A 22,385-nucleotide genomic window follows, 5' to 3' on the forward strand; every position below is an offset into this window, starting at 1 on the left:
GGTTTAAATGATTCAGCATTTCTTCTTAAGTGTGACAGGAACCACTATAACGAACGCTGATGTGTGTATCCAAAAACGTTTTTAGGGCGTCCTTGCAAAACACTAATAAGCTGAATACAAACGATGGGTTTATTTTCACAACAATACATGCAAAACGTCACAAACACGTGCGCAGGAACTCTCGTCTAGATTTCGGATGGTATCCGGTCGGAAAGCAACAAAGCGAAACCTGCTAAAGACAAAAACAGTTACAAATACTTTAAACCGGGCATTGCTCCATAAAGAATTTACACACCAGTAATATATGTTGTTATTGTGCAGTAGGAGCCGCATTGCCAGTGCCTTCCTTGCCCTCAGCCTTTTTGCTTCCAGAAACGATGTCATCAATACGAAGAAGCAACATAGCGGTCTGCGTGGATGATAGAAAAAAATAAAGAATTCTGTTTTGTTCATTCCGAAACAGTGCTTACTGGGTGGCGCTTTTGTCGCATAATTGGGTTCCTTTTTGAGCCAAGGTTGCGGGTTGCGCTTTTTGAGCAGGTTGTCAAAAATATCATTTATTTGTTATTTTGAATGTATGCATCTTTGCAAGTAGTTGAGTGACAGTAAAATTGGGGTATTTGCGCAAGCAAATTTCTGCTTCTGAGATATTTGTCCTTGCCATTGTTCCAAACTAGCACAGTTAGTTGCGGGTTGTGCGTCTCAAGACACATTGTCAAAAGTGAGTTTTATTTTATTCGACATGTATGCGTTTTTGTGAACAGTCAATTGACAATAGAATTGGGCTAGTTTTGACAAAAAAAGGTTGCACTTTTAAAATATTTGGCATGAGAACACTGTCCAATGGCTTATTTGAAAAAACTTGAGAGGGATGAATTTATTTTCTCACCTCCATAGCAGTCTTGTAGGTTTGCTGTTTAACTGATAGCGGCTCCCAAATATCTAATTTCTTCATGTCCACAATCTCACCAGCTTCCCCATTCACTCCCCATGTTGTGTTGCCATCAGTAGCGTGTTTAGCCTACAGTACCATACAGATTGGTTGGAAATAAATTAAAAATGTACAGTGATCTTTCAGAAGAGTAGCATTAGTAAAACCTGCATAGGCCACTAACATAATTTGAAATGTATTGAAAATTGTTACCGCTAATATAAATAAAACTGTGTTACTTTCCAAAAAAATATTTATTTCCGAAGGAGTGTTTTAGCTTAACAGAAAAATTTGCAACCAAGTTTCAACTTTTTTACAGCTGACTTAAAAATAAAATCAAGCTTTAAAACAACCTCAAAACTTTAACCTCAAATTCATAGGCAAAAAATGACGATTAAAAGTCTTACCCGAAGAGCTGTCAGTGTACGAATTGTGCTTGCACCACAGTTTTGAATCAATGTTCTTGGAATAACTTCAAGTGCTTCTGCGACAGCGCGATAAGGCCACTGTTCAACTCCAGTCATCGACTTGGATTTCTCCTTCATTTTCTATGAGACAAAATTGACTCTTATTTTTATATTACCTGATAAAAAGTAGTTTCCACAATATGGTATGTGTACCACTGCCAGTTGGTATGGGCTTACAGAATGTGTTACATGAAAACCAAAAAATTTACAAAAACTCCTAGACAATGCAATGAAAACCTCCAAATAGTACTAGAGTAGAAAAAGTTTGGGAATCCCATCAATGGGAAATAAGTGACCATATGAATTCTCACAGTTTTTGGCAAATTTTCATGTATTCACACATACAAAAAATGAAAATAAAGCATTGCTTTCAATATCAACTTAATTATGGCATAGATTCTGTACTCAAACTAACTTTTACCGTTATGTTCAATTTTTGTGGGTTTTACCTGTGCCACTGCCATCTCCACAGCGCCACCACCTGGCACAAGTCTTGGGTTGATCATAACATTACGAGCAACTTGCATGGCGTCCTGCAGATTTCTTTCAACTTCCATTAAAATGTCCTTGCTTGCACCCCTCAACAAAATTGTGCATGCCTGCATGTAAAAAAGTGCACTGTTAAAAGGTGTCAACTTTTCCACTCGAGTTCTGTTACTATTTATGTATCTGGGTTTGAAACAACTGTTAGGGATGGGCCAAGCCAGAACCGGAGTACTCTGTACTAAGCATCGCTGTTTTTGATGCTCAGTGCTCAGACAAGCAGTTGAACAAACTGACCCGAGCATTGAATTTGCTTGTTCATACCCTACTAACATACGAAACTAGTGTTCGAAATGGTATCAAAGAACAAAAATGGCTGTTATATTTGTAAAGACCTTGAGGGCATTAATGTAAGATACTCAGTGCTCAACGAAACACAACATTTGCAGTTTTGGCTCAACAACTGTATTAAAACTTATGCTGTTTGTTTGGGATGTGCCAAAACTGCAAATGTTCTGTTTGGTCGAGCACCGAGTATCTCACTTCAATGCTCGGTGCTCAGCGAGCACGCTCGGTGCATTATGACAAAAAAAATCACAAAAAAAAAACCTTTTTACGTTTTAGCTTTGCAAGGCCTCTTACGCCACCGGCGGTGTTTTATTAAGCTGTACTTGCCCATAAAGTATGCGTTTTTCCACCATCTAGTACATTTGAAAAATCATTCGTTTTTGTTCATAGACACCCTTTAGAACACTAGTTACGTATGTTAGCTGGGCATGAATATGCAAATTTAACGCTCAGGTCAGTTTGTGCAACTGCTCAGCCGAGCACCGAGCATTAAAAACAGAGATGCTCGGTACCGAGTACTCGGGTTCTGGCTCGGCTCGGCCCATCCCTACTGTTTGTATTACTTTAATGTTACAGGGTACTACAGAAAACATATATGTCATAAACAAAGCAAAATGTGATCAAAATGGAATTGGACTCACTTTTGGATCTTGACATTTAGTAATGAAAGTGAAATATTCATCACCAAATTTCTTAATTTCGAACAACCCCGCCCCCTTTCCAATGTCCTCCTCACGAATTTCATCTGTTCGTGAACACACAGTGCCACCACATGCACGAGCAATCCTGTTGTTGTCTGATTTACGAACACGTCGGATTGCTGTTATGTTAGCCTTGGACAAGAAATACTGGGCTAAATCTAGAAAACAACACACAAAAATGAAGCTTCATGAAATTTTCTTTTATGTGGTCAGAACTCAGAACTAATACTGTATTTGCATGAGAGCATTTTTGAAATCCTACTTTCTTAGAAATACTGGAAATTCTAGGCACCAAAAACATTTTTCTATATTCCAAGTTATTTTGCACTCAAGCTTCTTCGTTTGGGACAACTTTTTTATCTCAATCAGTTTTTGAAGAAAATGTTTTACCTGAAATTCCTTTCTCAGTAAAGACGAGATCTGGTTTGAAGGCTATTATTTCAGCTGTAATTCTGCGGATGTAATCCTCCTCCATCTGGAGGACTTTCTCAAAGTCCACATCCTTACTGAGCTCCATATCAGTCTGAAATCAGATACAAATTACAAAATTAATGATACATTGCCTTTGGCCTTTGTAATTTGGGTTTTACATTATTGTATGCTTTTTATGGAGGAAATATTGTTTTTTTAAATTGTTTGACAAAAAGTAAAATACTGAGCTCAAATTGGCTATGTATCTATAGCATGTGTACCCACAGTTTGGAAGCAAGTATTTCTGTTTTCAACAATATATTTGCAACTGAAACTGAACTTAAAAGCAAGTTTATGGCTAGTTTACCTTGAAGTGAATGAGAAGTAATGTCAAGCCAGAACTGGCTCTTTCATTACACTTAAAAGTATGAAAAATTGTATTAATTACAGTAAAGATGTTTCATATTTTACCTGGCTCTCGCCTTTCTGATATTCAAGAGAACAGTCAAGGAGCAGGATGCGAGGGTTTTCAATCTTCCTCTTCATCCCAGGATGTGTGATGTCCTTATTCAACATCACACCATCCAACACTTGAGAATCTTCTAAAGTTCCACCTGGTACCTGATAAGAATAAAAAAAATTGGAAAATTGTGCATGGTATATTTAAAATTTATATCACATCGAATTAAAAAAAAAACAATTGTTTAAAAATATCTATCACCACTTAGTTAGACAACTTTAGACTTGTTTTGGTCTACTTATACCATGGGTTCCCAAACCTGTGGTACGTGTACCACCAGTGGTACACGAAGGTTTTTTAGGTGGTACGCGAGTAGATTCTGTTTTTTTTTTCACAAAAACCTGGATTTACAACTTCATATTTTGTTTGTCTGGTTTTGTTTACCAAAATTATTTCCCTAAGCCTATTCTCATTGTTACGTAACTACTCCTGTTGTTTCGTATCATTCTGATCTTCAAAATACAGGCCATGTCAATTGTCAACAAGAAGCACAGTTGCTTTGAAAAACCGTTCAATGCTGTTGGACAGTAGGCGTTAATTATCTCAAGCAGCGAAAATGCATGTAACAAAAATCTCATTAAATTTAGGTGTGGTGCTTTAGTGTTGTTTTAGTAGGACAATATTATTATTCTCCATTAAATATGATTCGATCAAATTAGTTGTTCTGCAAGAAGTGGTACGCGTGCCAGTACAGAACGCCCAAGTGGTACGAGATCGTAAAAAGGATGGGAACCCCTGACTTATACAATAAGTCTATACACAATAAAAGGTACAAATGATCAACATCGATTAATTCAAATATTCGTCTAATCCGGACAAAGTTTTTTGTCCAAACGGATTTCGGCATGATTAAAATCTATGGACAGTAATGCAAAACAGTAAACTCCAGACATCTAAACAAAAAACAAAATCACATACTTTTTCAACTTTGGCATATCGCTTAATGTCAATTTCTCGTCTTCCAGTGCTGGCATTCTCCATGGAAACTGTGCTGACAGACTGAATAGCCATGTCGCAAGCAAGTTCAGCCCATTTGTTGATAAATTTAGTTCCAATGGCACTTTTTACTATTTTTCGCATCTCCTCTGTCTTCGTCACATCAATTTCAACACTAATATAAAATGTAGAACAATTTTTACAAATAAGTTACCCATCTGATACATTTGAGCAAAAATGTACGTTCATACATCTGAGTACATTATGATTTAAAAACTTAACATTTGCATTTCTAATGTAGAAAGGTATCCTTACACTCTGACTGCAGCATGATAGATAGTTTGAGCCCTTACCTTAGCTCAGTAAGAAAGGATTGCATATCATCCAAAGCTTTACGATAAGCAGCAATGATTACTGTAGGATGCATGTTCTGTTCAAGAAACTGCTCAGCAGCCGACATCATTTCACCAGCTAAACAAATACAAACTGCTCAGTAATTTTGTTTATTTGAGAAACTATAACCTATTTATGGACAAAAGCTACAACAAAGAAGTGATATCTGCTTGCTGAATGAGTTATATAGTCAAACTTAAAAATGTCTTTCATTAACTTGTTCATATTGGTATAAATTCACATTGAACTTTGTCAATGGTGTGTTTTTGACACTTTTTCGAAAACATTATCCAAAAGCCGTTGGGGCATAAATATGGTAACTTCAGCAACCAATTTGAGTTTTCTTTACCAAGAATAATAACTGAAGTTGTTCCATCTCCAACTTCCTCATCCTGGGTTCTGCTGATCTCTATCATAGTCTTAGCTGCTGGATGTTGGACTGTGATCTCGCGAAGGATAGCATTTCCGTCATTTGTCATTACAATTCCTCCCATTGGGTCCATCAACATCTTTTCAATAAAACAAAACAACAAAATAGAGAGATTAACTAATAATAGTATATTTTTATGTCAAAGTTTTTGCTATGGCTATAGAGCCAAAGATTTAGGTTGGAAAGAGTGCATTGAATTCAGAGTCCAAGTTACCTTGAGCATTGAACGTGGTCCAAGACATGTTCGGATGACATCAGCTATTGTCTAAAACACGGGTTAAGATTAGAAAATTGTTTGTAAACTTTACACCAATCACATTCACACCCAGACATAAACAAACAAAGTTGCCATTCTTACAATTTCACAACATTTAAATTATCACAAGTTAACATGTCATATCAAACCGTAAACAAACACATATATACACACTTGTAGAACCAACCATAAATTAATACCTTAGCTGCATTTACGTTGCCCAATTGGACCTTTCTGCCCGATTCTCGCTTGGAATTCTGGTCTGCAAATTAAAAATGCTTTATCACTCAACAAATCAACATAATACATAAGTTTAACGAACAAAACTTACTTAATACTAATACTGGAGCAGACATAATGTAACTTCGGGTGGTTCTAAAGCGCTTAAAGGCAAATTGATGTTTGGTATCCAAGTTAACACTGTAAGCCGGTATAGATTTTTCTAGACGTTTTTCAACCCACGTTGAATTTCGGACCTATGGCAACCACGTGATAAACCGTTTCCGAACATTTCCGAAGTTTACCGATTAAAATGAATCGGTACAACGATTCATGATTTTTTTCGTGCTTGCTACTTAAAATCTTTTTTGTTTGTGTTTTAACATTTTTTACCGCATATTACTTTACAAAAAAATACATTGTGGCTTAATGAAAATGTTTTGTATTAAACAAACTGACAATTTTACACAAATTAATGCATTACAAAACAAGTGTCGGCTCAGTTGTTTTTTTCCGGAAGTTTCTATTTTGTTCGATAAAGAACAAAAATATTTGTACAAATAATGTTTGACGAATTAATATGCATTAACTTCCTCTGACAAAGCACACTTTAATGCAATAGGCTTGTGTTAGTGTGAAAATACGGTTCCTTATTTCGGTAATTTCCCAGGTGCATAATTTAAGATCCGTGCCGTTTGCCAAGCTATTCTTTACTTCGTATAACAAAAAATGTTTTGCACGGATAAAATTATGATAACTTATCAAACCTATAGATATTTTAAGTTACCACAAGTTTAAAAAAAATCCGACACGATGTCTCCACAAGTCATAAGACTAAATTTGTAAGGAGTACGTTTTCCTTTTCTGTGTTTAAATTTTGACACATAACACCACAAACTTTACATTGAAGCCAGGAATATTACACAATTATTGCAGAAACACCTATTCCTATTTGCACTGTGATGTAATAAATGGTCGAATTATACCAAATAAACAAGGCATATTGGCAGACATGGCGGAACGCAGGGTCCTTGCGTACAAACTGAAACATTCCCGGTTAAATCACGTACATAAACCGTCCCTTATGGTAAACCAAGTTTTAAAACAATTCATAAAGAAAGAGGCACCCTGCCGTGGTATTTAAACGGGGATCGAGATTAAATGCCTAAATTATCGTGCAGGTCAAAGGTCACTGACCTCAATATGAAATGTTCAGTCACGAACACAAATCACGACATGTGTTTTGTTTCAAATCTTCATGCATTGTTTCTTAAGTTTGTGTTGATGTGTAAACACCCAGTACTGTTGAAATTGGGACTCTCTGCTACGTTGTGTTAATTATTAACTGATATTGGCACATGAAGCTAATACAGCCACACGCACATTGCTATTGCTAGTACGAAGCCCAGGGTAACATAGAGTGAATAAGTTATTACAGCAAAGAAATTCGGAAAGATGAAGGTAATATTAGCTGGATTTTCGAAGACTGGAACTAAAACAATGTGTGAGGTATTCAGCATTCTTGGCTACAACAACTACGATGCTTTGGAAAATGGCTATTACCTTCACGACGAATGGGTGAAAGTTATAACAAAGGGTGGAACACCAGAAGATTTCCGTCAGATGTACAAAGGTGTTGATTCAGTCACAGATATGCCATGTTACTTTTTTTGGGAACAGCTTCACGAAGCTTTTCCAGATGCAAAGGTAACTGTGTTAATAACCTATAGGCTTTTTAACAATGAATCGCACTGCCCATATACAAGTCTATGTAAGTAAACGTGATTGACGTGTAACTTTAAACAAACTTGTGTAAACGTTACACACACACACATAAGTTAAAATAGATAAATCAAAGTAGAATTGAGAATCGACTGTCTCTATTGCTAAACAATAGCCTTTATTGCATAACAACTAAGAAAAATGCAATTGTTCGTGCACAATTGTAATGTTTTTGTCTTGTCTGTGATGTCACAAGCTGTCTTTGGATCATTGGCAAAAGGGGCCGATTACAAAAAAATTTTAAAAAAACAAAAACAAATTAAAAAGTTGACCACTTTGAACCACTGCTCTAAACGGTCCCTTTGCCATTATTTCGAGGGTTTGCGGTCCTTAAGCCTGAATGTGTATTTCAGAAAAATGAAAGTTGCTGGATTTTAGTTAGTTATGCAAAATTGCTCTGACAGAGACAAGACAAAAACATTACAATTGCGCGCGAACAATTGCATTTTTGTCAGTTGTCGTGTAATAAAGCCTATAGGAATGAAGACGGTCGATTCTCACTTTCACTTTGATTTAAACTTATTCAGTTGCACAAACTGCGCCAAATAAGAATATAGAATTACTTCCACCTTTTCGCGGTCCCCGCAAAATTGCCTCACGGATCCCTAAGGGACCGCTGACCCCAGTTTGGGAACAGCTGCGTTAACCTTTTTTGCGATCCAAACACTTTTATTCCGGAATAAATTCAGAATATTCAGAAGTCACATGGACGGCGACACGAGAAAACGTTAGATATGATACTCTGATCCTTGTCAATTAACTTTCTGCGTAGGCTTGTGTTTGTATTTAACGCGTATTGTCAGACAACTAGTAACAAACAGGTATTGCTGGGCGCGCACATACACTGCAAAACGAAACAGTAACCGTGTACGTTGTGGCTAACTACTTGAAACTTTCTCTGTTGGTACATTAATTTCATAGTATATATAACCAAATTTCTTAAATTCCTGACTTTTAAGTACATTTTAACATTTCTCCCTGACGCAGATTTAAGCACTAAATTCCCTGTCATGTCAGGGAAAATCGTGACGTATGGCAACCCTAACGTAAACGACATAGACGTTTAGGATTGGAATCGATTATTCACATCGATACATGTTTTGATATTTCACGTGTTTTTCAGATAATTTTAACCCTTCGCGACGAAGATTCATGGTACCCGAGTTTTGTTAAGCAGTGGAATGAACTCAACAGAAGTTATGTGACTTGGTTTATTAACGCCTTCTCTCCGACATTATGGAAAATTCGGGCATTCAGATATCACACATGTAAGCATAACAGTCCACTTTATAATATTAAATCGAGCCGGGCTTTTCGGGCCGGGTTCGTGCCGGGTTCGTGCCGGGTTTGGGCCGGGTTCGGGCCGGGTTCAGGCTTGGGTTTCTTTAAAAGCGGGCTTGATTCTGGCTCTTTAATGTATACGCCTGTTAATCAAACTTTTTAGGGTCTGAACGGGCTTCTCAAAAACGATTTGGGTTCGGGCCGAGTTTTGGGCTTATACTTTCCGGGTTCTAAGCGGGTTCGGGCTCCAGTTTCAGGTCCGTTTTCTACTCTGGTCTACGTTCGACAAAAAACACAAATGGCTAAATCTGCAAAATATTGAACTTATTAAATGATTCGTCTTATAAAACTCACACTACTTAAATATTTTTTGTATTTTTTACTTACAAGTTAGTTGACTTTTCCCGCATAAGATTTACGTTTTCCGGTCATCAATGGTTTTCCTGACTTGCACTTATGCAGCATAACGTATTTTATATTCACAGACAAGCTGGTCAGCGACGTGGCGAGATACCCTTGTAACCAGAAGACGCCCTTCGGCGAAACATTGCTGAGAAAAATGTACAGGGAACACAACACTTATGTTATGCAGGTATATATAACAGATATTTTTTGTCCAAATGGTTGTTTAAAACTGAGTTTGCAATTTATTATATAACACGTTAAATGCAACTCACGCCAGACAAGTAAAAAAGTTGCTAAACAAATCGCATTCGTTTTCGGTATCACGCCTTTAATGGGCCTGGCGTACTATGATTTACAATGCCGCTGGTCTGCATCGACGCTTCAGGGCTGATCCCAGTATGAATGTATTCATTTTAGCTGATATGGTCAAATTGGCGATTCCCTACTATGAATGTGACATGTGCAGCATACAAGGCAGGCAACGTTGCTTGTGATTTGACTTTTGCCGGGTTCACCACTGAGCCTGGGTAGCTCAGATGGAATAGCGCGAGTGCCGAAAAGATTCCTTTTCGCCTTGCCATATGGGAATGCTGGGGGGACCGACTTGATTCGGTATTTCGCCTTTAATGGGCATGGCGTACTATGACGCAAAACAAACAAAACATAAAACTTTGGAAAATGGTTGGTGGTTTAAAAACTGTTTCGCATTTTCAGCTACAGACAGTGTATACATTGTTTTGACCTACAAGGTCACGTAGGCACCGCTGATGACAAGAGATTGCACTATGAGGCAATATAGCCATGATAGGCTGAAACAGTGTGCACAGTACGCAGCTTTTCATGCACTGGTTCGATGCTTTTATGTTTCAAAAATGAATGCTTACTTCAACAGAAAGCACCAAAAGACAAGCTTCTTGTGTACAAAGTTTCTGAAGGATGGGAACCCTTGTGTAAATTTCTGGGTGAAGAGATTCCAGACCAACCGTTTCCTCACAAGAACAAGGGCGCCAGTCTGGTAAACCAGTGGACTAAGCAAAGTGAAATAATGAAGCGTTTCATATATGAGGCGGTTGCCGTATCAGGCATGGTGACTGCACTTGGAGTTGCTGCGGTTTACAAACTTTACGCAGCCGGACATTTGGAAAATGGTTGGAACCTAATTTCCCAACACGTTTCCATGGTTACAAACTATTTCTTTCCTGCTTAAATTTGCACATTGCTCGGTTGAAGTTTACAATTAAAATCAAAGGCCAGCACTATAATTCCCAATTTAAAGTGAAAAACTTATTGCGTAATAAAATCTTAGAGATGAACATTTATTTTGAGATCAACCATAAAGCGTTCGTGCAAGACGTCATGTGATATTATTCTGATTTATGTGTGCAAAACGCGATTATTGCTTCTTAATTAAATACCTTTTGCTTGCTATATCAGGTGTTGATGGTTTTGTCAGGAAATTTGCCGCGCTAAATTTCCGAAACAAGCTAGTTAAACTTTAACGTGACTTCCGAGAAGTTGATAACTTGTTTGTTGTATGTTCAAGGCACTTAGCGTTGAATCCTTATTGTGTTTCTGTTTATCTTAAGCTTTAAATCACCAAGGCTAAAAGTGCATGAAATACGAGCAACCCTAAAGGTACATTAAGTACATCGTTTACTTTTTTATCACTGTTTTCTTTTTGTTTTCCCATGTATTGATATGTAATTAGCCCATAAACGTACCCAAGGTCATGACTTTGAAACGTTTTAAGAGGTTGGATTCCGGCAGTAAAATGCGACCCCTAAACGACAGGTTTACTCACAAATCTAATGTCTTTCTAATATGGTTGAAACGACAAACCATAACGAACACAGATCAAATTATAAACAACTGCACGTTAGTTTAAATCTAGTTTATATCCATACTTTCTTGTACTGTTGCAAATATAGAAGATTTTAAATGATCAAATTTAGTCTTGTCAGCAATTATTGTCACACACCAATTTCGTTGTGCGATCGAAGGTTTAATAAATCACTCTTTACGTGTACAGAAATCAGAAACAAAACAGAGACAATATCCTAGCCATAAGCTCGAGTGAACAACAGATAAACAAGGCAGCAGATGCATAGGGATATGAGGATACTCTTTTCAATTGGAATCACGAAAATAAGCATTGTCTGTTATGCATGTTCGACTGAAATTTTTTTATGAAAAAGCCTCTTACAGAGGTTGAGTATGGTAATTTGATGAAAGTTCTGCTTGGGTCTGCATGTATCTAACACACTGGTGATTCTAATGACCATGTGTCCCTTACGTGCAGTTCATTTCAATTCGAGTCTCTGATATTTGAAACGTGCGTAGGCATTATTATTTTACTAACATGCGGAGTAACTGTTTCGGTTACTTGTCCACTTTTTGTTGTGACATATGATAACACATGGCATAGTGTCAAAGCGGCATGTATGCCTACAAGTAACATAGGTTTTATGATAACTTATGAAACCCATTTAGTAATTCCCCTCAATTTCTCAGAAGTATTACACAACGTAGTTAAACACATGTTACAATAATCGAGAACAGACGCAGGAAAAAGTCAAGGGCAAGGTCCATAAATTTGTAATAGTGTCAACCACGAGGCTAGCAAACGAACCGTAAATGATTCACCATCATAAAATTTTCCAGTAAATTCAATAGTTAACAAACCCCTTTTTCGCAAATGCTGGTACAGAAAAACTTAAAATGAACTTGCACTAAACCTTAACGCTTAGTATCAACTGACTTTCGTGTAAAATTAGAAAGGTTTCAAGCAACAAGGCAAGATGAAGGTTATACTAGCTGGGTACTCTAAGACTGGAACCAAAACGATGTGTGAAGCTTTTAAGGTTTTGGGCTACAACACGTATGATATGTTGGAAAACGCCTATTACCTTAGCGACGAATGGGTGAAGATTATAACAAAGGGTGGAACACCAGAAGATTTCCGTCGCATGTACAAGGGAGTCGACGCAGTTACTGATTTGCCTTGTTACGTCTTTTGGGAACAATTTCACGAGGCTTTTCCAGATGCAAAGGTTAGCGCTGTAGGCAGAGAAAATGTCCATTAACTAACTTTTCTTATTGGTTTTTGGGGAAACGCGTACTTTTTGGCTTATATATGGTTAGAACCTCTACGGATACAATCTTGCAGTTTGAAATACATTTCGACTGAGGGAGTCTGATGTTAAAGCTCTTGCTGTAGGCTAACAGAGATTGCAAACTGGTATCAACCTGTTAGAGTATAAGAAAAACACAATTAACCAAAACGTTTTACTTGATAATTTTTTAATGCTAAGTTTCTTTGCAGTGGCTCTTAAGCAAAGCACTTCTATCCACCAAAGCAAGGTTACGGTGTTAAAACAAAGACTAATTTTAAAAATGCCTCTGCGCAGCAGCACACACTGTCGACTTTTAAAGCTTTTTTGGCTAAATTCTGTATTGATGGTATCTGTAGTTACAATTATTCGAAAGGTTGTTTCAATTACTAACTTACAATTTAATGTAGTCTAATTAACCCAGTCATTGAAGAGTACGCACAGAAAAAAGGTTACGATACGCTGATTGAGTGCAACTTCCTTGATACCAAAATATACAAGTCATATTGAATCAAATATTTACTCAACGTAAATTTTATTGAACGAGTGAATGGACTTGATATACGTTCGTCCATAATGAAGCTTTTGGTGTTAACACCGCTTTTTATTCTTAGATCATTTTAACAATTCGCGATGAAGATTCGTGGTACCCGAGCATGGCAAAGCAGTGGAATCAGCTCAACAAAAGTTATTTGGGTTGGTTTGTCGAAGCCTTTTCGCCATCATTATGGAGAATTTGGTACTACCGATATCACTCATGTAAGCAATGAAGCCCTAAGCCCTATAGCTTTCAAAGAAGGGACTAAAATTCATACAATACTTGTTTTTTTTTTAATCATGTATCCAGGCTACTTGTGTGGCAGTGACGTTATTCTTATGCTCAGATAAACTGGTTAGTGACGTTTCAAGTTTCCCAAGCAACAAAAAGGAGCTTTTTGGAGAAACATTGATCAGAAAAATGTACAGAGAACACAACAGCTATGTCATGCAGGTGACCTGATTCCTTTTTTTTCATTTGTCAAAAATCACACGATGATAGGTAAAATACGAAGTTGTCTTTCCTCGAACTTTATTTCCAGCCTAAATTCTTATGCAACCAGTGTACACAATGAAAACTGACATGCCTGTTTGTTCAGTTTTATCCCTTGATGTACGGGTAACGCCTGAATGCGTTGTGCTCACATTAATAGGACCACGGTCGTGCTACCTGCCTCGCCGGTTTGATAGAAACATTGTATTACTGACAACATTAGTATTTGGTGCAACGTTTAATAAAAAAAAAACATGACCCTTTAAACCTCCCTTATCTATAAAGACCTTATCTAAATGCCTATTTTCACAGAGGGCACCTAAAGACAAGCTGCTGGTTTACAAAGTGACAGAAGGCTGGGAACCTTTGTGTGAATTTCTGGGGGAAGAAATTCCAGACAAACCGTTCCCTCACAGGAACAAAGGCTCCGTCCTTTTAACGGAATTGGCACAAACAAATAATATAATGAAGCAACTTGTGGCAGAGGCATTGACAACATCTAGCTTGCTTGCTGTATTTAGTGTTTTCTTGGGATACAGATTTTACCGAGGCAGCTTTTTTCAAAATATTTTACATCCATTTTTGGTGAGTTTAATAAAAAAGTAATCGTATAATAGTACATTAGATTTTTACTTTGACCAAAGTGTTGTATTTGTAACAAACTGCTTTTGGAATCCGTTACCCATAGCCTTTTTTCTACCATGACTTAACTCTTTAAGTGTATATTGTGTAACTCAAAACAGCCAACGTTTATAAATGGTGTATTTCGTCATTTAGTACGCGCCAACAAGTTTGATCTTAAACTTTATCACGCTTAACACGTTATTGCCAAATTTTGTTTAAAGTTTTTGTTATTTTTGTATTGTTTCACATTGTACTATATATTACATAGCGTTTGTGTAAAAGTGTCTTTGAAAAATGAAAAGAAATTACAATAACGTGTTATGCAAGGATTCTTGCACGCCCTGCTTGGTGGTTTCGTACAGTGCTCGCGCATGTAAGGGTTGGTCGAGTTGACGTCGTACTTATTACTACAGAAGTATCTTTCGCTGTAGGTATAATACACTCGCTATCTGAGCTACTGCTTGTCTGAGCTTAGTCCGATAAAGAGGACGGCGTTTAAGAATAAAGTTAGTTTATTGAGTTGATAAGTAATGGGTACAAGCCTAAGTCATTACTAATAGTATACGTTTGATTAGACTTTACACAACTACAGTCAGATTGTGTCATACCTGAGAGGCCATCGCAAACCGCTTGTGTTATGCTTACCACAGTTTGGTATCCGCTGGCCCAGCTTAAAACCAAACCACAAAACTGAAAGCCAGGCTCCATACACAAATATTTAGTTAGTTCTCAAAGTTATCCTGCATCGCTGGGCTTACGACTTTGAAGCTACAGCCAGTAACATCACATGTAGGCTTACTTGTTTCACTTACGGTCGCTAGTTTAAACATAAGCTTATCTGTCTGAATAAAGGGTCAAGTAACTAGACGCGTATTTCTACTTGGTTTATAACATGAAAATCCTGTAAACCAAACTGTCCGTTCTAATCAGTTTCAAAGGCCAAATATTCAGAAAAAGATTTCCATTGGGGCACGTATGCAAACACTTGTTTTTGTTGTTGCGTGTGTGTGTAAGCCGCAAATGTAGGCTACACTTCTGCTCAATTCACAAATTACTTGTGCCTAACATTGCGTGATTAGATTTTGTCTGCGTTAATTACAACTAACACTATTAAGACAGAAAATGTAATTGCTGTTAAAAATGAAATATAAATCTACAGAAAAATAATTTAACATAGGGATATGTTGCTGATATATTTGAAATAGGCCTACCGTGGTTTTCAAGGTCTTCTTGTAAACGCACTTTCGCGAAAACGTAGTGTCAAATAGAAGCTCAACTGTTAACAACACTAATATTCCACTAGGTCATAATTCCTGGAAGACTGGAGGTTTTGAAGGTAAGCTGCTTGCGTGCGTGGGTGGGTTGGTTACATATTGATAGACGAAGAAGTGTTAAATCAGAACTACAGTTATCACAAACTAGTTAAATTGGCAAATTGGCTTAACATCTTTAATCCAGGGGCGTGAAAAATGAAAACAGCGGTTATAAGTTATTAGCTGTATATTTAAACACAAGAGCGAAAAATGTGAAAACAAACAACAGTTATTTTGGGTGACAATGGAAATCTAGTAAGAATTAGCGATTTATACATTAAAATCACCATACATACACGTTGTTTTTAGATGAGATTTAAAAACATAGCAACTTTTCAGTTTTCACTCAATCAAAATTTTTGCATGTTAGGGAAATCCCCATAAATTTCCCGCCTTGGTCTGTGTAATATTTAAGTCACGTTTCAAAACTGATTTTGTTGTGTGTATAAAATAATTTAGGTATTTCCCTGCATTAGGAATGATTTCAGAAAGCAACCAAACATTATGTGAACTTAACGGTGAACTAGTAACCGACCGTTCGTTTCAAGGAGAAATCTTATTAGAAGGACAGGTAAAGGCTTGAAAATTGACTCAAATCTGTACATCTTGACAAAAAAAGTACACACCTAACAATGAATTAGTAACATAAATTAAATGTTTTTTATTGAACAAGGTTGCCACTTTTCCAAAAGTTCACGTTACATCAGAAAGCCTACGAAGATCTGCGGTCACCTGCGAAACTGCACAGTCAGCATTTTTGGAGCACAACGAAACATTTTGGCAAAGACTACAATCTGCTTGGTACGTTTCTAATGCAGATATAAACAAAACATGTGGTCACAAAGTTAACAAACATGTTTGTGTGCACACAATAATTAAGTAAAACAAACTGCTCCTGACAACTCTTTGGTCATTTTTAAACACAAATATCTGCAGTAGTTTTTTGACTTTACTGCCAAGAGCAATGAAATAATGTTATATTTGTTTGTAGGTATGGGCATGGACTGTTTGGTGTATTAACTGAAATGTGCAGTGATGAACATCATCAGAATGGTTGGTTTGGCATGAAGCAATAATACCTTGTGGTAATAAAATTGAAATGTGTTTTTTACTTAGTTCCAAATGCACTGAGGTCATCATGTCAATTTTTATTGGTTTCACTTCGTTGGGTAAATGGAATGCAGTTTACATTTTTTCCACACCTAAAGGTACCTTATTGTCTCATTTAAAAGATTGTGACATACTTCACAATCACATATTTTTATCCTCATTGCAGTTATCCAATGATCAACTACTCCAGTCATTTTCATCAAACAGCAACTGGTAGTGTTATGTTTCAATCACAGTGATAACACTAGGCATTATACTCACACAGTTTTGACTACTGCAGGTTGGAAAGTCCAATCAGACACCTAGAGTGGCATTCGAAAGCCAATAAATTTGCAATAGCATTAAAGGATGACACGATCAGAGTTCACTATTGTGACAAGTTAGTATTGTTGAATGTTATTAGTTTGAGAATTTCATACATCTTCTAATGCAATGTACACCTTTTTTTTCTGAAATACCACTGTTCTAATACAGTTTTGACAACATTTCTATATTATAGTAAAAGTCTTGTAAGGCTACTACCCTTTAATGTACAAATGCTAAAGTGTGCAATTTTACAAAAGGGTAATATATTTTTTCCTAAAGTTCCTAATTCGAAATACCAAATTTGGTTGTTTTGTAATGATGCCATGGAATTTTGAATTATTGATGTAATAAATTGGCTATTGCAACCAACAAGTCTTTTTGTATGATAAAAAGTTCATTAAAACAATTTAAACACTTTTTTGCAGTGAAACAGTGCCTGTGCTGAAACATAAATTACAGCGTAACATCACAGATCTGAAATGGAAACCGCTATCAGCTTCAATCCTTGCTGTGGGAACCCAAACTGCAATTCTCATTTGGAACATTGACCCCATGTCCATGTCCACTCGGCCGTCAACTGGGGCCGTGCAAGTGCTTTCGTACAGTGGTCACAGTCCAGTGACATCATTATCGTGGAGTCCACATGGTTTTGATCAACTTTTTGCTTGTTCTGCTCTTAGCTCAGCCATTGTGGTAAGTTTGTCTTTTGTAAGATTTTTTAGTTCCAATTTTATGAAAATATATTTCCTGGAACACAGTTATATACACTACCTAATATAGATTATTCAGCATCTGTGTCAATGCAACAATAATTAGCCTCACACAGCAATAATTAGGACTTTGAAATAACTATTTATGCCAAACATAAAAGCTAAATATTGCATCGTTTATTTGAAGCTTTCCTCCTTTGTTCAATTTTATTCGTAGCTATGGGGCTAGTTATTGACTAGAACTGGCTAGATAAAGTTTTTACCTTTGTTAGTGTGTCTACAATTTTAGTGAATCCCTTTATTCCTTGTGTTAACAATCAGTGTATTTTGTTTATAATTGCACAACTTCTAGGTTTGGGATGTATGTCAGAAAAAGCATCAGGTCATACAACATGTGACAACCAGTGGTGGAGTTTCTCGACTACTCTTCTCACTAGGTGGTAGCAAAGTGCTAGCAGCAACTCCATCATCATCGTTTCGTGTCTTTGAAACCGCCTCGTGGTCCAACGAACGCTGGTCCCAACTATCAGGAAGGGTGCAGGTGCATTAGTTATGGACAGATCGTTGACATTTGTTTGTCCGCCCTTTTTGGGTGGATTTGGATAAAAAAAAAATTAACGGTAGATATGGTAGATATAGTTAAAGAGACGTTTGACTTGATAAACCCAGTAATTACCCTGCTAGTCCTCAAAGTCAATTTACTCATATTTTTGCATTTAGATCTAGAACTAGTCTTTGGTCTATCTTGGCCTTAAAAATGCGCTATGTTTTCTGCTTCCAGACAGCATGTTGGAACCCAAATGGAACTATTTTGCTTTTCTCGGTGGTGGGGGACCCCCGCGTGTACAGTCTCGGGTTCGGGGATTCCCACCAAAGCGACAAACCAGTCGTGGATGGATCCAAAAACGCGGTGGTGGTGCTAGATCTGACTCCTGATGACGAGCAGGACAGTGACGTCAAAAGGTAAATACCCTTTTTTGAGACCAATGTATGGGAAAAGCGCTGTTATAAATAGGTATTTTTGTTTTCGCTGTAGAGATTACATTCATTCCATGGTTTGGGACGAGACTGGCGAGAGACTAGCTATCATGTTTCACCCTGACGACCCGAGAAGCCACGTGATCGCCCTTTATTCTGTTTCGTCACTTCCGGTTTTCACTCTTACGTTTCGGTGAGTTTTTAGCCAAACAGTTTTTAGTATTGTTTTTCAAGTACATGTAGTCCAAACCTGCTACACATAAGTGCTCTTTGTAAACCTGTCATAACACAAACGTTCACCAAGCAAATCATTAAGTACTAAACCTTTGATTTAGAGCTGATTACCTCAACGCTATAACTATGTTCATTCTGTTACGTGCAGTAGACAATATATTTCGCTAAATTATTATGCTGTGTTTAAAAAATCGTCAGCTCCAAAAGATAGGCATTTTTTTCTTTGTAGTGGAAACATTAGTGGAGACGGAGAGTCAGCTCCAAATTTTATCGCTTTCAAGCCTAATTTCAACCAAGGATCATGTCTTACTGTGGTAAGTTACGTGTCACTTACGGTAATGTGTTTTCCGCACATGTCACTGATGAAAAGATTCCCCCCCCAAATTTCATTATTTTGAACTAGAGTAAACGTCAGTTAATCCGGATCTTCGCCTATTTCGAACAAAACTCCAGGTACAAATGATTTGTAATGTGGTACGGCTTGAACTAATCGACATCGGTTAACCCGGACCTTCGCCTGATCCGGACACTTTTTTTTGGTCGAAACTATTCCTAATTAACCAAAGTTGATTGTAACTTATTTCAGGTGAAAATGGAAACGCGTTCCCAAGAAAATAATATCAGTCCATAAAACAAAACTTAGAAATATAAATTTTGCATAAACTTGGCACCGTCAGTTATTTTATTCAACATTTATTTGAATAAGAAACTATTCCATTGTGTAACTGTTTCCAAATATGCAACGTTTTAATTTGCAGTGTTACTCGAATGGCCACGTCGCGTATGTGCCGATGTACTTCAAGCGCTCCGACCGGAAAACGATTGCCAAGCAACAACTTGTGGCGTCACCTCTCGACCGGCTCTCTTTCGCCCACTCGCGGTCGATGCTCAACTCGAGTCAGTCGCTCTGGAGTTCGCCTCATGACGTCAGCAGTGCAGTTACGTCATAAACCTGATTTTCTGCCACAATCATAGTTTTTTTTTTTGCTTGTTTGTAAAAAATTATTTGTAATCAACTAAATACACATTTCTGTTTGCATATTAGTGTGTTTGTATCGGTACAGTCAAATGCTTGTAATGGTGAATGTCTAAAAATTTGGATTGCAAAAATTTATAATTAAATGTTGCACACTTTGAAACTGAAAATCGCCATATTCTTCACGACCAGTGCAAGTTACCTGAAGTTCACTCTTTTAAGGTAACACGAAAAATGGGGTGTTACTAGGGATGTCCAAAGTAGAATAGCTGAGTATTCTAGAATAATTGTTTCGAATCTAGAATATCGAATCCAATTCTTACATTATCTTTGACTGTACAGTCATTAATCTTGACAACAACTAAAGTAGACTAGTTTAATACTTTTTAAAACATATTCTTCATTTGTATATAATGTATAAAATATAAGAACCAAGCAAAACAAAGAAAAACACTGGGAAAAAAACTTTGCACAACTGCATTGAAACTAAATGCCCCAAAATCCACAAAGCCAAAAAATAGCATAAGGTTGAAAAATATTTATAACATTGATGTTTATTTTCTTCAGTATAAGTTACTATCTTGTAAGCATGCTGTGGCAATTTGATTTGTATGGTGGTAGAGGATTGACATAGACTCCCTGGCATACAATGTAACGTTTGTTAACCTAAAACAACTGCAAAAACATGCACCCTAGCAAACAAAGTTGGGACATTGGGTGAAAAATATTTAAATCCCAATTAAACTACCTGCGATTTTGCAACACAAAACGTGACTTTTGCAGCGTTCCTTCACTGTTTTTGCGATATTAACAGACAATCCCATGCTTTCAATGGCTGCATAACGCTATGACCGTCAAACGTTTTTAGTTGTCAAAGTAGGAAAACAATTACATGCTGGTAAGACGTTGCAAAAAGTCGCCGGTACGTCGTTTAATGGCATAAACATATTGACGTGAACAGATGCGTAACAAGTGCGCTACTTGTTAATTCTGCTTCCAATGCACAACCGTCGTTATGGCGTTGTTATAGCGACTCGTGACTTGGCGGTAAGGCGTTGTATAACTTGGCGTTAAGGTATTGTATCCCTGATTTGTCGGCGACGAGTCACTTGCCGTCTTTTGCAACTGATGCAATGACTGGGCGTCGACGTAAAAACGTAACGCATGTGTTTACATGTTTACCAACGTCGAGAGCACACTTTTATATCGGTTCCAATTACCCGATATAAACGGCAAAAATGGATTCGAATCCAAAAGATTCGATATTCTACTTTGAACATCCCCAGGTGTTACTATCCCCGGCCTAGTTTCCCTAGTGTTTAAATGCTGCAGGACGAAGGCCAGAAAAAGTCTAAGACGGGATTTAAACTCACAACTGTTGTAAAGTTTGAATGCAAAGTCATCTTGTCGAAATGATTTCAACTAAATAAACCGGTTTAGCGCACCAATTTATCTATTATGTCTAAGGCCGCGTTTGATTTCCAGTCGTGACAAGTCTTTAGGCATTCATTGTACAAAACTGTAAAAGAAAAGCTTTATGTAGCGAAACTAACACAACAAAACATAAACAAGTGCATTCTCTCATCTTGACAGAAGTTTTATAATTTCGAAAAATCCCCGGCGCAAAGATGCCATCGTCAGTGGTGACTACGGCAGAAAACACGTCGGCGTTGCTACGTTGACCTCCGGGCGAGATAATTTCTGGCGGCTTGTCTCGCGTTGACACGGCCAAACCCTTTCCAGAAATGCGCTGCGGTCGCGTTCGATCGTAATCTACCTAGAATCGACTCCGTACGGCCTTCGACCAAATGGAAGAAAATATCAGCGGATTTCGACGAGTAAATTTAGAGGCGGCATCGGCAAAGATTTTGACTAAATTCGGTTCCGGATTGGAAGGGATAGGTCGGCTTGAACCGACGTGAGAATAGGAGGTAGCGGTCGGAAGCGTAAGGTTTGGGAGTCTAGTCTATTGCCGGGGTATAAATATGGTGACAAGCTTGTAGAAAAATCATTAAGGAAGTGAGAGATAGACTGATGAGAAAATCTTTTATGTTTTTTTTTCAGAATAATTTTTCCGAATCACAGCGCAATTTTTCACCGAATCACAGCGCAATTTCGTTCGTTGTAACTTCAGCAACAAGTCGCCGAAGTATTGTTATAAAATCGTTTTACAAATAGACATAATAAACGGTTTCAATATTTTAGCAAAATGCGTTTTACCGATCAAACTTTTTTTAACTAAGCTTTATGCCGGTAAACGCTATTTGCTATCATAAACTGTTTGTAATTTATTAAATAAAAGTAGTGTTAAATAAATGTAGCTATCCGTATCATAAGCATAATATTTTTTTCTCAATGTTAGATTCGGTTGTAACGCTGTATAAAATTACACAAATAGCTTGCCGTCTGGACACCGAACAGAGATTTCGGT

At 37.3% G+C, this 22,385-nt stretch overlaps 4 protein-coding genes across 5 annotated transcripts; 3 read left to right on the forward strand and 1 right to left on the reverse strand.

Annotated features, from left to right (window-relative positions):
• Positions 1–111: 111 nt before the first annotated feature.
• Positions 112–6,377, reverse strand: LOC145212250 (T-complex protein 1 subunit gamma-like). Of its 2 annotated transcripts, none has more exons than XM_080080307.1 (14): positions 6,208–6,377; positions 6,077–6,138; positions 5,835–5,885; positions 5,540–5,699; positions 5,151–5,268; positions 4,780–4,972; positions 3,813–3,962; positions 3,321–3,453; positions 2,871–3,088; positions 1,848–1,997; positions 1,339–1,479; positions 890–1,021; positions 296–409; positions 112–229 (listed from the first exon to the last, which is right to left on the reverse strand). In XM_080080307.1, exons 1-13 carry the CDS (start codon positions 6,230–6,232, stop codon positions 311–313), a joined length of 1,632 nt encoding a protein of 543 aa, XP_079936433.1. In that variant the 5' UTR covers positions 6,233–6,377; the 3' UTR covers positions 112–229; positions 296–310. The 2 variants fall into 2 exon arrangements, with proteins under 2 accessions (XP_079936433.1, XP_079936432.1); XM_080080306.1 differs by having other exon boundaries at positions 112–232.
• Positions 6,378–7,381: 1,004 nt separating this feature from the next.
• On the forward strand, positions 7,382–11,557 carry LOC145213604 (uncharacterized). The gene is made up of 4 exons (XM_080081965.1): positions 7,382–7,802; positions 9,001–9,145; positions 9,644–9,750; positions 10,456–11,557. The coding sequence occupies exons 1-4, from the start codon at positions 7,551–7,553 to the stop codon at positions 10,768–10,770; spliced, it is 819 nt and encodes a 272-aa protein (XP_079938091.1). The 5' UTR covers positions 7,382–7,550; the 3' UTR covers positions 10,771–11,557.
• Positions 11,558–12,361: 804 nt separating this feature from the next.
• On the forward strand, positions 12,362–14,526 carry LOC145213229 (uncharacterized). The gene is made up of 4 exons (XM_080081460.1): positions 12,362–12,613; positions 13,288–13,432; positions 13,558–13,664; positions 14,016–14,526. The coding sequence occupies exons 1-4, from the start codon at positions 12,362–12,364 to the stop codon at positions 14,307–14,309; spliced, it is 798 nt and encodes a 265-aa protein (XP_079937586.1). The 3' UTR covers positions 14,310–14,526.
• Positions 14,527–16,037: 1,511 nt separating this feature from the next.
• On the forward strand, positions 16,038–20,017 carry LOC145214103 (aladin-like). The gene is made up of 12 exons (XM_080082569.1): positions 16,038–16,211; positions 16,314–16,441; positions 16,632–16,693; positions 16,757–16,848; positions 16,917–16,963; positions 17,031–17,129; positions 17,482–17,749; positions 18,119–18,307; positions 18,548–18,729; positions 18,803–18,937; positions 19,208–19,292; positions 19,737–20,017. Exons 1-12 carry the CDS (start codon positions 16,119–16,121, stop codon positions 19,926–19,928), a joined length of 1,572 nt encoding a protein of 523 aa, XP_079938695.1. The 5' UTR covers positions 16,038–16,118; the 3' UTR covers positions 19,929–20,017.
• Positions 20,018–22,385: the final 2,368 nt, after the last annotated feature.

Source organism: Phallusia mammillata, chromosome 2 (genome assembly GCF_965637545.1).
Source record: "Phallusia mammillata chromosome 2, kaPhaMamm4.hap1.1, whole genome shotgun sequence".
NCBI classification, from domain to species: domain Eukaryota; kingdom Metazoa; phylum Chordata; class Ascidiacea; order Phlebobranchia; family Ascidiidae; genus Phallusia; species Phallusia mammillata.